The 15,673-nt window shown below is 40.6% G+C and overlaps 2 protein-coding genes across 14 annotated transcripts in view; one reads left to right on the top strand and one right to left on the bottom strand.

Moving 5' to 3' along the window:
* KATNIP (katanin interacting protein) overlaps positions 1 to 14,344 on the bottom strand; it is a 69,113-nt gene extending 54,769 nt beyond the window's left edge. For 6 of the 10 annotated variants that reach the window (XR_012676209.1, XM_075166032.1, XM_075166029.1 and 3 more), the window contains exons 1-6: positions 14,178 to 14,344; positions 13,484 to 13,560; positions 11,352 to 11,521; positions 6,781 to 6,863; positions 3,338 to 3,472; positions 1,016 to 1,277 (exon numbers count right to left, since the gene is read on the bottom strand). Coding sequence is in view for 8 of the 10 variants with exons in the window: in XM_075166032.1 (XP_075022133.1) it covers positions 1,016 to 1,277; positions 3,338 to 3,472; positions 6,781 to 6,863; positions 11,352 to 11,521; positions 13,484 to 13,545 (712 nt within the window). In the remaining 2 variants the exon portion in view is untranslated. The other 4 variants (XM_075166031.1, XM_075166030.1, XM_075166036.1 and 1 more) reach the window with 4 other exon arrangements.
* A 155-nt stretch (positions 14,345 to 14,499) lies between these two features.
* GTF3C1 (general transcription factor IIIC subunit 1) overlaps positions 14,500 to 15,673 on the top strand; it is a 43,263-nt gene continuing 42,089 nt past the window's right edge. For all 4 annotated transcript variants that reach the window (XM_075166024.1, XM_075166026.1, XM_075166023.1 and 1 more), the window contains exons 1-2: positions 14,500 to 14,747; positions 15,440 to 15,649. In XM_075166024.1, coding sequence (XP_075022125.1) covers positions 14,527 to 14,747; positions 15,440 to 15,649 — 431 coding nt within the window. In that variant the 5' untranslated portion in view covers positions 14,500 to 14,526. The remainder of the gene's footprint in view (positions 14,748 to 15,439; positions 15,650 to 15,673) is intronic.

The raw sequence follows: 15,673 nt of genomic DNA, 5'->3' as shown, positions 1-15,673 counted from the left end.
CTAAAATGTTGTCTTATTTAGAGGTTTCAAAGGGGAAGAGGGTTGCCTAGTGTAGTTCATAAGAGTACTTCTTCGCTTTTTTATTTGAGAATTATTAATGCCTCCATTGTTTGCATCACAGCTTTGAAACTTCTCTCTGGAAAAGGAATCATGTACTCTCCCAAAGATCTTGTCCTTACTGCTGCTCCATCCCCTGTTCCTGTCTCTTCTTCTGTCACCTCTCCTTCACACTCCACTCACCTCTATGATAACGAGAGGAACTCCTTAACTCAATTCATTCAAAGATTGTTCCTCTTAAGTCAAGGAATTAACTATGGATAAGGAAAACAAAAAAAAACAAAACAAAACAAAAAAACAAAACCAATGAATGTACCTGAAATGAGTGAGGAGGGAATTCTGAGAAATACTGAATGTAGGTCAAGGTCTGGTTTCTGCCTGGACTCTCTACCTTTAACAAGCTAAACATCTTTGAGACCTAGCAACTGGTTTTGGTTTTAGACATTGAGGTTTCCAAAGGAGAAGACCTGACAAAAAGAAGTGGCTTATAGCCAGATAGATTTTTCTCAAATTAATACATCTTGCATCAGGGATGAATAACAAATGCTATGACAACAGGTATCCAGCACCCAGGATGTGAAATGGAGGAAGTTGAGACTGGGAAGATCTGGCTGGATTACTGCAAAAACAGTTCAAAAATATATTAAAAAAATAATGATCTCTTGAGAAATCTCACAGACAGTCTGAGACAATCTTAGTTCAAGTGTCTAGGCCTGGTGATGCAAGTAGGTTAACCAGGGCTATATCATTGTCTTTGCAAAAAATTTCTTAACATAGTAGTAAGAGGATGCAAGTCTCCCAAATCAGGAGATTAAAAGAACAGGTCTGCTGAAGAGCATGAAGACTTATGAGAGTATGGAGTAACCATTAATGATTAACCACCAGCGATTCCCTTAAAAGTAACTCTCTCAAAGAATTATGACAGTACTGTAGCAGAGAATAATACACAGAGACTTACTACTTTGATCCTGGTTGAACTCCAACACAGTAAGGGCACCAGAATCAAGGCCAGAGCATTTTCCAGCATCTTGATGTTCAGAAGCTTCTTTCTGCAGTGATCTACTCCTATGCAACTGCAGGCCTCCAAAGCTTGTAATAGTTTCCTCAGTGGGAGATGGTTCTGAAAACACATCCTCTTCAACAGAGTCATAATCATCACTAAGAGAGTCTTCTTCCATCCTTTTCTCTTCTATACTGAGTTGCAAGCTTCTTCTCAATTTCTGGTACAATTCAAACAGATTTGTCAGAAAAGCGTAAACATGTATTTTAAAATAAACTAGTGGCTGCCTCTTCCTCCCCTAGGAGAAAGAAAAATCTCATGAACTCAGAGCCATGATGCAGCTAAAAAGATTCACATTCCTATGCTGTGTCTTCACTCCTCTGATGAGGACTTGTAAAGAAAAATCATCCTACAACTCCTTTGTTCCTTCTCATCAGAATCCTTGCAGGAAAATTCTGTAGGCCAAGGAATTTTTATGTGCAAAACCAATTTTTAGGAATAAGTTACAAACAGGAGGTAACTAATGGAGAGGGCAGGGGCATATATTTTTCCAGTCTCACAGAGTTACATTACCCTATCTTTTGGCTTGCTATTTGAAGACTAGCTGCAATCCAGATTTTCCAAATGCCTTCATAAGACTAATGTAATAAAGCTAATGTAATAGCAACTTCTTTATAAGCAATTGGATAGATGATAATAGTCCTGTCTTGTACACATCTGTGCTTCAAAAAACAGTGGAAAAGACTTGTGGTCTAATGGACTAAGCTTCCAGTTTGCACAGGTTTTTTTAATTGGACACTCCGTAACAGGATTTTATGCAAAAATTTATCTATTTTGAAATTTATTGTTGAAAAAACTGCCCTGCCTCTCTCAGCATATGACACAAACAGCATAGATGATGCTGGAGAGCCTTTTGTTTTTATGAATGTAAAAGGAAAACACCTTGCATATCTTAAATGCATTTTTTTCCTACTCTGTTGGTATTAGAGTTTTGAGATAAGTATAGGTAAGCAAACCGTATGAGTAAAATGAAAACCTGAAGCTATCTTGGGTACAAATGAACTGTGACGGTGTATGTTCAGTTTGCAATGAAAGCTTCAAGCTGCTTTTCTGCTACAGATTATACTTGTTAGGAAATCCATGTTGACAGAAACATATTACAAAGAGCAGGCAAACTTAGGTTCAAAAGAGGGTCTATAAGCAACCTGAGGCTTGATACTGAGCATGTTTTTATGACAGTCAAGACTAATATTTCTAGCTATTTGACAGGGAATTGTACAGGCTTTCTTTTAGTTTGAAACCTCATGACATCTGCATTGTAACAAGACATTAAAGAAAACACATTATAGCTTCAGGAAAACCAAAAGTATTTCCATCTGGAATACAAAGAAAACCGGGGGTTTGATTCAAAATTATTAGCTTACTACTTACACATAAATGATTATAAATATCTATCACTGTAAACAAGTTACTGGTTTGTAGAACAAAAAAAATCATACGCTCAAAAGCAATATAGGAAAGGTAGAAAGATGCAAGCTAGGAAAATATGCTTGGGAAGTTTGTCTGATGTCAGTGGTAAGATCTGTAGACAGTTTCATATATAGATGCTATTCCGCTACCCAAAAAAGCTTCATTGCTGTCATTAATTGGTTAGGTAGAAAAACATCCATAAATTTTTGTTCATTTATTCATTTTTGTTAAGGACAGGACATTTGTGAAGTGTGCTAGAACAAACTGTGATTAGTAACCAAATGGAAGGCTGAACTGTCAAACAGAGTCAATACAATAACAACCCTTGATGAAAAGCAACTGTATTGATTATAATATTTTAAAAACTTTACTCTGACTTCTGTTAGGTAAAACAATGACATGCAACGATTTTAGCACGATTATTCAAACACGAACCTAAACCCAGAAAAAGTTGTTATTTAAGCTTTCTCTGAACTGATAGCCAAAAGTGACGTTCCTGTGGACAATCATTAAGTGAACTGAAAGAGTCTCCTTGCATGAAATACCTTGGTTCTATCCAACAGAGACAATATTCTACCTCTTTAAATTAGGACTTAACATATTATAGCGCTGTTGACTTAGATTAGATTTTCAAAGTAGTTTTTCTTTTCATTTTTTCTTTCTTTATGTCACATCTCATCAATGTGAAATCATCTAGTGAAAGAAACACTATATACTGGGTTTGCATGCACTAGTCAAGACTGATACCTGGGCCCGTTCACATTTCAGTTGACACTATCATGAACAATAGAAGGCAACTGCCAATTGTACCTGGGAGTAACGGAGAGGATCATCACCATTTGTTTCCACGCTCAAGCTTTCATAAGGTTCAAAATCCTCAGAATACTCAAGAGGAGGTTTAATGCAGAGTTTAGCCCCCCTTTCTGTTTTAATCTCCACAGTTTTCTGTTAAAAGAAGCATGCAAAGAAATTAGACATCTTTTGTGCTATCAGCAGTACAAAAAGAATAATCATCACATCTTACATAACAATATCTAGATCAAGCAACCTTTTTCCCTCTGTTCCATAGAAGGTTTCTGTCCTGCCTGAGCGCACCTTTGGGCCCCTGCATTATGGTTTAACTGCCCTAGTCAAACTCCCCACTTGCTGCTGCTGCTACCCCAGAGTGGGTCAGGCCCAGCACACATCATGCGTTTGGCACCAAAGTGAGTGCCCATCGGGGTTCACCCCCTCACCTCACCAGGTAAGTGAAAAAATGATAGGAGTGGGGACATAGCAATCAACAAAATAGCTGAAGTGCAATCACTTAAAGCGCAGGCATGTAAAGAAGTACTGGTGGAACAACCTTACGGTGAAAGCTCTCAAACCTCTTCTGGGGAATCAGCATGCTTGGGTGCCTCTCTGAAATGCATCTACAGTAATGGAGAACAAACACATGGGGAACAAACAGGAGGCATTAGAAGCTTGTATCCAGTTACAGGGCTATGACCTCATTGGGATCACAGAGATATGGTGAGATAGCTCACAAGACTGCAGTGCTGCGATGGATGGATGGATAAAGGCTCTTTAAGAAAGACAGGTTGAGAAGGTGAGAAGGAATTGTCATCCTTTATGTGAGAGAGAGATGGAATGTGTGGAGCTCTGCAAGGAACAGGTCAGGAGCCAGTCAAGAGCTTCTGAGTCAAAACTAGCACACAGACCAGCATGGGTGCTGTTATAGTGGGTATCTGCTATAGACCTCCTGATCAGGAAGAAGTAGGTGAGGCATTCCTCAAAAAACTGGAAGAATCTGGAAATTCAAAGACCCTTGTCCTCATGGGGTACTTTAAAAAACCTGATATCTGCTGGAAAGACCACACAGCAGGGCTTAAGCAATCTAGGAGACTGAGGAGCCAACGAGCAAAGGTGCTCTGCTGGAGATGCTGAGACAACTGGGACTCTTCAGCCTGGGGAAGAGAAGGCTCTGGGGGATCTCATCAATGTGTATAAATATCTGACAGGTATCTGCTCACTGACAGGACATGAGGCAATGAAAACAAATTTAAAAACCCCATAAAATTCCATCTGACAAGAAGAAAAACAATTTACTGTGATGGTGATCAAACACTGGAACAGGTTTCCTGGAGAGGTTGTGGAGTCTCCATCTGTACAGTATTCAAAACCTGACTGGGCACAGTCCTGGGCAACCTGCTCTAGCTGACCCCACTTGAGTACAGGGATTGGACTAGATGATCTCAAGAGTGCCCTTTCAACCACAATAATTCTGTGATTCTGTAATGTCTATGCATGAAAATGACTGCTTGAAGTAACTGCAATTTTTTTAAGATGTATTACTCTTGTGTATAATATAATGAGGGGGAAATGTTATGCCAGAAGCATTCAAGCACAAAGATTTCTTTGCCTTTGTAAATGTCAGACATGGCTGTGAAAGTAGTTCAAATTAATTTGTTTTACTTCATAATTAGGATGCAATCAAAGTATGCACACTGTCAGTTACTCAAGCATGGCTAAAGAGGAGTAGAAGATTTGAGAAACTCATCTTTCCATATCACAGAATTTCAGTACTCCAAAACACGACAAAAGAGAAAGCAGGAAGTGCATATACCTCTCTCAAGGAACAAAGTTATCTGTAAGTAACTTTTTTCCCCCATTTTTGAACTCTTGTGCAGACATATTCCATAGGGGGAAAGTCTCATAAGTGAATGATGGGAAGAGCACTGTTTCATTAAAGGTAACATGTGATCCAGCAGCCTATGCAATGATATCAAACCTAGTTATCTGGTGTTCACACACTCCTCTACCATTTTGTAAGTGCCAGGAGCAAAGATGTCCCAGAGAGGAGGTCCTAAGGCAACCTGGCTTTTGATAGAGTGTGTTCTTTCAATAAGTCTACTTTCCTGCCTCCTAGCATACCTTATAGCATACAGTCTAAGTTTGACAGTTTTGAACATGGATTGCTAGGTCCTCTAGCTATCCAAAAATCCCACAGGGAAAATTACTGGGAAAGTAAACTGCTGTCTGGCACAACCTGCATCTTACTTAGTGGTTGCACATTTCCTTAGGTAAATAATTCCAGTTCTTCATTAAGATACTATAACTCTGCTATCCTCCCATCCAATTGGATAAAAGACTTAAGGTATCATTCTAAGCTAGTCTCAAGTAGTAGCTACTTTTTAGTATAGCTACCTATATTTGGCTAACTTTCCAACCCAGTCAGAGGAGTATCTTCATTTGGCTCTTGTGATTAGAATGAGGTAGGTTATGACTAGCCACACATTTGGCAAATTTAGCAAACAAGTTCTGACAGGCCAGTATGTAAGCAGTGATCTACTGAGAGAAATAGCAGCTGAGAAAATGAATTCAACTAAGCGGTAAGGGTGATAAATAAAGTAATGCAGCCTTAAAACATGAATGTGCAATATTTGCTGAAAGAAAAGAAAACCTGCATGACATAAGCATTTGCTCCACAGTGACACAGACCCCTGATCCCCAGTAACTCAAGTATGGACTGGACATCCAGCCAGGGCAATTGCTAATCAGGTAGGGTAATGTCTCTGACTGACATGTCTCAATTGTTCAGAATTCACATTTGTTCTGTTAATTAAGTCATACTCCTTGACAGGTTAAGTCAGATCCTTCTTTAGGCCAAAAGAAAAAAAGACCATTGAGGTTTCTGCAGTGAACCAACAACTATGTAGCTAATGGTTCCAAACTTCTTACAGGCAGGGTATTTTTGTTATCTGTATGCCTTTTCCTCTCTTCTGATCTACAAGAATCTGTCACAAATTACAACTCAAGCTATACAAATTACACCTCTGTGTCCCTTAATACTATTGCAGGGTGGAGAACAGCAGTGACAGGCAGGGTTGTATCTCCAAAATGAGATTCTGCATCCTTTGCACTAGTTAAGCTCTCTAGGCTTGCCATCAGAGATGTCAAGCAACAGCTCTTCTGCTGGAGGACAGATTGAGCCAATCATGTCAAGGCCACAAAAGTTTCTGTGATGGATGTCACTGAAACCAGACCCTTTCAATGAGATTTGCCTCTTTAGGTTTCAAAGTAGACACAAAACTGGTCAGGATATCATTTCACATTGTCACTCAGTATCCAGACCAAACCAAGATTCAGATTCTACGACAGTCCCAGCTGCAGTGGGACTGAAGTGAATTCTACTAGTTGCAATGAATTTCCCCTAAAATTATTTATGATCTAAGAATTAATTCAAAGATGCATTCTTTCAAACTGTTTCTTACCTGAAACCAACCTCTGCGTTGTATTTTGCTTGGTGCAGTCTGTGTGCTGTGTTCTCGCAACTCACTCTCTTCTAGCTGGGCTGCTTTTTCAGAACGTAGAGACAAGAATTAGAAGACAGAAAATGGAAATACAGTATTTGACAATATACACCTTAGTTCGTGTTCTTTTTTTTTTTTTCTCCCCAGATGAGGACAGAAGAGTAAGTCTTTGACATGTGAATGGTATCAACAACTGAAAAGGCATTCCACTTCAGACACTGGATAGCTGTGCATTAGTAGCAGGAGTTTTGAACCTCTTTGGGGACAGCCATCATCAGGTGTATTCAAGAGAATAAATTGTTTAAAGGTACATTAGCTTAACAGCAAGTGAAGCCCCACATTCATTGATATAAAGTACAGGAATATGTTCTAGAATAGGGGTGCACATCATTCTAACTCCTAGCTGGATAGGCAGTAAGCTGTCTTAGGAAGCCAGCTGAGCCCAGAACCCATACTACCAAAGGCAGACTCTGACAGACAGGGTCCCGGTGAACAACAGGTGGTATGCTGGGTTTACAAAGGAATTGTGTGCATTTACCTCTCAAACTAAGGAAACACAAGGTATTGGCAGATGAAACAGAATGCATTAGGTATTTAACATACTGTGCAGAGAAGGATTCTTCATGTACAAGTCATAAATGAAGAACAATCAATCATTTTCCTTCATTTCTAAGGCAAGGAAGAGCTGGTTCCAGAATTTCTGCAAAAATTCTATGTATGGTCAAGCAGAACTAAGGGTTCCTGTGCTGGAAATGGTCCCAACTTACAGTGGAACAATGGATTTTTCAGAAGATGCTTTGATTGAGACAAAGAGACAAACATCTTGCAGGTCACATCAGCATCCTCAATGGAGCAAGGACATCACCAGCACTCTCAACAGCATCCTAAATAAAGCCATCTCATTTCCTGTGTCCAAGACAGATTTATAGCTTCCATTTCTTCTCAGTGGAGAAAAATAGCTGATGCAAAACCTTTTTTCTTTAAGCCATAATTTAATGGTCACCCTAAGCCAGCAGAAACTGGCACTACCAATAAAAGAAGCAGTCGTCTTACAAAGGTCATAGAATCACAGAAAGATTTAGTTCGGAAGGAACCTCTGGAGGTCACCTAGTCCAACTTTCCATTCAAAGCAGGGCTTACTTCAAAATTAGATCAGGTTGCTCATTACAACTCTCAATACCACATTTTCTTTCTTGGGTTGGGCGATGCTACATGCACCTGTGCAGTGAACTGTTCAGAGAATTGATATGGGCAAGTTTTAACTGAGGAAAAATATAAAATAAAGATTATTTTTAATTGTTGTCACTTGGGCAATCTGGTTCACCATGAGATTGCACAAATGCTGGTACAAGCAGGTAGGAGAGAATAGGCGCAGGGTAGGACCATTCTTGGGGGAACAGTGTATGCTTTTGTCAATTTAGAGTGATCATAAAATTACAGAGCAAGAAGAACAAGATGTTGTTCTATTGCTTCAGCACAAAGTATCTGTCTCTTAGGCCTGAAAGAGAACTAAGAACAGAGGAGAAAAGGAATGGACTGCTCCAGGGAAGAAACAAGATATATAATATCTTGTGCAGCAAAACAGCCCTTCCAACTAGAGGCTCCAGCTACTCCATTAGGCTATTCCTGAGTAACTGCAGAAATACTTTGCGGTCATTAGCATTGGTGCTGATTACTATGGGGCTCTTCTGGCACTGAGGGTGAACTGTCCTGAGATTACAATGCTAGAAGCATGGTCTGATTCAGTCACTGCTTTGGGACAGAATTGGAAGCATCTTTCACTTTCACTTCCGAAGCAATCCATCTCTTCTAAGCAACAGCCCAGAAGGCCACTCATGTATGCTATAAATGTAAGTAAGAAAAGGGGACAGGGTAGGACTCATGCTACCACTGCTGAGTACTTGGTTCTCAGAATTTTTTGAGTATTTTGCGATGGATTCATGTGACCAGGTCTCTCTAAACCAGGAAAAACAGTAGTTCAAATCCCAGGCAGAAGTTGATGCAGCTGAGCTACTCGTCTCTGTTACAAACATCACTTTAGAACAAAAACATCCCTCTCATGGGATGGATGGGATGTGAATACCAACCACTACCTGTTTCAGCACACAGAATAGGTCCACTGGTGTCATTCCCTTGGAGATTTGAGCTGACAGTGCCTATTCTGTTAGCCAAGAACTGAGTAGTACATCATCAAAATATTAGTAATAATCAAAGGAGACCCCATGCTACCCTTATGCCACGTCTTTGTGACCATACTGACATTCACTGGAAGTACATACATGGCTGTGAAACAATGTCTGGGTTATACACCCAAAGAAATGACAGTATACCTAGAGACCAGCTCGACTACCTTATAAGCCCATCATTTACTTTAATTCATTTACCAAGCCTAAGTGTAAAAAGTTTATCAATCACTATTATCATTAATTACTCCTACGGAACACAGACAAAGAAAATAGTCCAGACAAATAGATTTATGATGACACTTTCAGGAACCACAAAGAGGGATTTGTGCCCATTCTGTATTATTAAGTATCACACATTCCTAATTTTTCAGTGAAGACTAATCCTATAGATGGATGCTTTAGAAGTAATAAATGATGCAATAACTCTCATGGGAGATGGATAGGGAAGAAAATTCAGTGCTGTATCTCAGCTAGAAATGATTTCTATAAGTAAAATTATATTCAATCATTGAGAAGAAATGCCTAGAAATTAAACAGACCACAAAATTGCTAAGGTACTACCCCCAGGCAAGAAGTTTATACAGATCACCAATGACTCCCACTCTGGACTCTAGTGGTAAAATCAAATGGAAGAAGAAAAATGACAGGATGATGATTTAGTTGATATCTTTCACTGCAGCTACACGTGTTTAAAATAACAACATTGGATTGCTAAGAAACAGCGAAACACTGAGTTCTCTTCTGCAGAGATAATGCTACTGTCTCTAATTAACAGAGTTGAGGAAAGGAACAGAGACTGCCACTGAAGTCTTTAAAGGTTCCTAAGACCTATTCTACCTTAACTGAATCAAATGGCATTACGCGACCATAAAAATAAACAACTTTGGCTAAGCTTAGAGATAACAGTTGCACAGCAAAACTTGAAGAGGAAATTTCTCATGACAGAGTTCAATTTCAGCTGCTGCCACAATATCCCTGCACACCTTTTGGACCAAAAAGTCAAAGACATTGTTTTGCACCCTTTTTAGCTATCTAAAGGTATATAATTCCAGTGTGACAGAGCACACAATTTCCTTCTTTTTCCAATTTCCAGAACGTGAACTTTTTTGCATCATTACACACAAGTGCTTATTTCCACATAGAACAGTGAAACTAGATGAATAGCTGATTCCCCATCACTATCCCATAAAACCTGCAAGAAATTATACAGCAGACAGCTAAGCCTGAACACACTTAAACTTGAAAACAAATAGTGTGTACCCAGTGTAGCAGGAAAACAAAGGAAAAAAGAGATCGAGCTCAGAGTTATGGTTAGAACAGTTACTGAAAGAAAGTTAGTTTCTGGTATTGTTGAGATTAATAAACTTTCAATCATAATAGATTATCATATTAAGTAACTTTTTAAACTCTTTTTCTTCATTTTTAAGTGAAAATAAAGCTTAAGCAGACTACACAGCAACAGATGAAAAGACTACACTCTAAGACAGACAAGTTGTAGCAAGCGTGAGGATAACAGACTACGGTTGGTAAACTGTTTTACATAGGGATTTAGTGAAATCAACTTTATTTTCATTATGCTAAATAGATTAGAAGGCCAGTAAGTTCACACTTTATACCTTCATACATGCAAAATTATTCTTGTCACTACATTGCTATGACAGACAGACCTAAATTAAAAATAAAATACACATTTTTAAGCAAAGTCAGCTAATCACTGGCAGAAAATGGTAGATTTTCTTTACTTCAAATATTTAAGTAAAGATTAGCTGTCTTTTTAAGACAACTATTATAGCTTAAACATAATTTATGAGCTTAATGCAGCTATTACTGGATATAATTTGAGTATAGTACTGGATATAATTTGATTATAGTACTGGGTATAATTTGATTATAGTCTATGTCATCAGATGTCATTTGTCTACAGGACACCAGACTTAGATAACCAGACCAGATCTTAAAGTCCATCAGTCCATCAGATCTTAACGTCTATGAACGGTGTTATCTCTCAAAGGCATACAATTATTTTACACTGGCAATTTATATACATTTATAATCTTCTAGTTTTAGTTATAACTGTTTAACAAATGGAGAGGCGAGGAAATTAAACTTTGGATTAGTTAGGGATCAACTACGAAATTGATAGGGTGTTGCAGAGACCGTTCCCTACAACCAGCATAAGTACTCTAATGAAAGAGTCCCACGGAATTTCATTCCACCAAGCTCAAATGCTGCTGTCTCTTTATCACAGCCTGACCAGTAACCTCACCGACTGAATTACAGCTCTGATGAGTAAATGTTTAAAATAGTTCTAGATTACAATCTCTGTAAAACTCTCATGTAACTCACCATTTGTCCTGGTGGTCTTTGTCTCATTTTTAAGGTAGCCATGTGAGTTGATTTTTCTGCGGTAATTTCTCAGCTCTGAATTAGCTCCATTCAGATACAGAGAAAATCCTTGTTCCAACTGCTCCAGTTTGAGTTGTATAGGATCCTTTCTTTTTAAACGTCCCAGTAGCCTCAAGTAGAAAGGATAATAATACGTCCTTACGCAGTGCATATACAAATGGCCAGATTAGCATTAAATACAAAACCACACGATGTCACAAAGCTGAAAAATATGTTCATAGTTCAAATAACAATTTCAGAATATCGCTTCCAGGACCTATTCCTGTTCCGTAATGCTTGTATGAGTACCCACACGCTGTGACATGAAGTATGACCAAGTCTCTCCCTTCTGAGACTTTTTCCATGTTGTTTCTTATTTCACATTATTTTTTCCATTTGGTATTTAGTATATTTAACCTTTCTTCCTGAGAATTTTTAAGAGGTTTACTTAGAATTTCAAAAAGCTTAAAAATGGTTGAGCTCTTTTCAAGAAAAAAAAAAAGAAAAGATTATTTGTGTTTTGAAACTTGAGAAGGAAAGCCCCCAATAAATAGTGCAGTTAGAGATACCAGAAAATTAAAGTCTGGTTAAAATAATATTAAAAAAACACCCTTCCCCAGGCTCAATCTCAGTGAAACACCTACCCTCCCTCTTCCAAGTGTCATCTTCCCTCCTTTCGCCATGGGTTATAGTCAGTCCATCCCAATTCCTTCAGTGAGGTGATATGCAGGCCAGGAGGTTGGGGTCATGTGGGTGACAATTTGAGCCTGCCCCTGCACGCTGCTTCCTGGTTTCCCTCTGACTCCAGAGTGGGTCAATCCACAGGTCAAAGTCCCCCAGGGGTGTATCACATGTTCTGACATGAGTCACCTTTTTCCAAGAGCATGTCCCCCGCAGTGTCCCCACACTCCTCTAGGCACCATGCCTCTGCAGGAGCACCCCACCCCCTGCAGCCACCACTCTCTTAAATCCACCCCAGGCTGCTCTGACTGCTGATTTTTTGGCACATGATGGGCTGTTTCTGTTTGTTTTGGATCCAGCGGGAACCGGCTGTGACAGGCCCAGGGCAGTACCTGACCTGCTCCCACACAGGCTACTCTGCAGCCCCCGCTATCCAAAACTGCCAGTTATGTCCAAAACAGGAATGCATCCAGCATGCCTCTTCTGCAAGGTACAGTTGCCACCTGCTTGTCGTGTTGTAATTCAGTGGCATTTGTCTCCAGCAAAATTCAGAATTAGAGCTCTGATAATAAGGATGCAAGTTGTTTCAATCATTAAATAATTTGTTTTTATCCTTTTCTAAAACCGCTTCAGGAGACTATATACAAAAGAAACCCGTGTTCACAAAAATTGGCTGTTCTTCTAAAACAGCTGTGGCTTTTTTAGGTTTTTTTTGTCTTTTCACCAAACCAATCAGTTTGTTATAGAATTTGAGTAAAAATCTTATGGCTTGTGGTAAAGGAGGGAATCCAGCAAGAAAGTTCTGTAGACCTTTCCGAATTAGCCTATGAAATTCAACTGTCTCGGGTACAATGACAGGAAGGTTCATATGAGCAAAAATTAACCGAAATGTTTTAAACTTGTCTGAAAGGTAGTGAAGTTTGCAAAAGCAACCTAGATGTTTGTATCTCCCACCTTAGCAGAACCTGACTTTGCACATTTAACTTTAGCAACTTTTGCATGCAATTTTCTGTATTTCTGATGACATAAAAACCTCGCCTCATAACAACATCCTCACACAGTGTGAGCTGCCAATTACTTCTGAATCTAGAACCTCTTGCTCTATAAACAAAAATCTTCCCTGTAAGCCATGGAAACTAACTATTTTATTAATAAATTTATCTATATTTTAAAGTATGCTGAAGAAATATTGTGATCTCCTCTAGAAATAAGAACTTTGATGTATTTAGCAAACAAAGGGAAGAAAAGAGAATCACCTGAATGCTTTAAGACACAGCAAGTCAGAATTCGCATCACAAGTTTAAAAACCAAGCTTTTAAATTAATATTCACAACTGCTGATATTAGATACTATATTAGATAGTACACAACAGATATTACATACTCAAGGTTGGTAACAATTCTGTACCTTACCGGTTTCTCTGCTGAAGGGATATTAAGTATTCATCATGTTTTTCATCAAAGTCAGTCACCATGTCCTTAATATAAAGCTGAAATGAGAATATAATTTTCACACTGAAGTATAGAAATTATTTGTTATAGAGTACTACTGGTTTTGCACCCTCCATAGACAAGAATGCTATAAACTGAAAAAAGTTCCTCCTCCAACAAAGCATGAAACTGTCAGCGGTATAAATAAAGTTCCTGAAGAACAGAGGAAACATTGCTTGTTTTACTTATTTTTCAGAACCCTTCACAATCTACTGAAGAGCCTAAAAATACTAAAAATGGAAGGCATATGCTATAATGAGTGTATAATCCAAGAACTGACAAGCAAGTCAATTCTGAGGCACAAGCTGAAAGGGCCATGCCCAAAGCTCAACTGTAAGAAAATTTTCCTGAATTGCTACTGCTCATGAGGTCAGTTAATTCTAGAACTTATTCACTGCAGAGGCTGTATACATTTAAAGTGTTTAATTAAAGATTTTACCTTGCTTGCCTTTCAGGAAATATGAACTTTTCCAGCAATTCCCACCGAGTATCCCAGAATTGCTGCTGCAAGTTGTGGTAGGGTGCCCCCATATACACTCAGAAGTTTAAACTTGCCACCAAAACATTTAATTTAGTTCTGTACCAAAAAAAAGAAATCCCATATTTTGCCTCTTACCGACTGCAGAGTATCTCTGCTAAAATGCTGCCCCTTCCCGCGCTCTCGCTGAGGTAACGCAGCGTTGGGGCTGAACTGACAGCTCTCCCAAACGACAGAGCCGGGCCTCAAGCCCGGCCCCCCTGCGTTTTGCCCCTGCAGCTCCGGCGGCACCGGGCTCAGGAGAAGCCCGGGGGCAGAGCCCCGCCGGACGGAGACCCCGCAACACCTCGGCGGGCGCCGCGGCGAGACAGGGCCGGGCTGGGCCAGGCCGCGCCGCCGCTGCCCTGTTTGTGCGTTTCCTTGGTTACCGTCGCGGTGGTGACCTCACTTCCGGCGCGCAGCCCTATGCCCGGAAGCGGCGGCGGGGATGGAGGCGCTATGGGCGCTGCTGGACGAGGTGGCCCTGGAGGGGCTGGACGGCATCACGCCGGGCGCGCTGTGGCACCGCCTGGGCGCCCGCACGCCGCCCTTCCCGCTGCCGCTGGAGCCCGCCACGCAGCAGCTCCTCTGGGCCGCGCTCAGCGCCCAGCCCGACATCAGCTTCTACCTGCTGCCGCGGGCGCGCCCGCCGCTCCGCCTGCACGACCGGTGAGGGCAGCTCCGGCGGGGCCGGCGCCCCGCCGAGCCGAGCCGGGCCCCCCCTCTCGCAGGCCCCTTCCCGCTGGGCGGCGTACCCCGCAGGACGCTCGGGGTGGGCTTGCTCCTCTGCCGGGGTGACTCGGGCCTGGTTCTCCAGCCGCCCCGGTGGCTGCCCCGCCGCCTCTGCTCCTTCTCTGGAGCCGTTCAGGTTTTGCTGAAAGAACACTTAAGTAGCTGGCTGACGGAGGCAAGGCGGGGTGTGGTTTTGAAGCCTGCTGGTTTGGAGACCTATATAGGAGTCCTGGCTAGATTTCCGATCTAATGACCGCTTACCACTTAGGTACAAGCAGAATTGGTATGTCTCAGTTCATCAGGGTGGATATACCTGTTGTTTTCCTTTTTTGTAAACTAGTATTTACGTACGTTTCTTTCATTCCTACCACTTCAATATCCTTGAATTTTTGAAGACCAGATAACGTATTCCCCTCCTCCTGCCTCATACGCTCTGCACACTGATAAGGTTTGGTCGGACTCGAGGAGTGCAACTCTGCTCTTTGTGTTTTTCCAGTTCTGAGGTGTCAAAAGAGTTTCATTTTTCCAAGATATTTCATAGAGGTGTCGGCATTGTTTGTGACAATCTTATATTTCAGGTCGAAATTCCCCTTGCTCGGTTAAGTGTTGGCTCTCTGCTTTTATTTCAGATATGAAGAAATAGACCTTGAAACAGGAATACTAGAAACCAAAAGAGATCCTGTTCCTTCAGATGATATTTATCCTGTCCACATGATTTTGGATGATAAAGATGGCATACAAGGTTCCTGCCAGTATTTTAAAGAGAGAGTAGATATCACTGATCAAATAAGGAGGAAGGATTTGCAGCCTTGTTATACTTATATAGAAGCTGTTGAAAAGTGAGTGGAATCTTTATATCTGGC

The sequence above is a fragment of the Calonectris borealis genome, chromosome 16 (assembly GCF_964195595.1).
Source record: "Calonectris borealis chromosome 16, bCalBor7.hap1.2, whole genome shotgun sequence".
NCBI lineage: Eukaryota > Metazoa > Chordata > Aves > Procellariiformes > Procellariidae > Calonectris > Calonectris borealis.
This window is presented reverse-complemented; position numbering and strand designations above follow the sequence as displayed.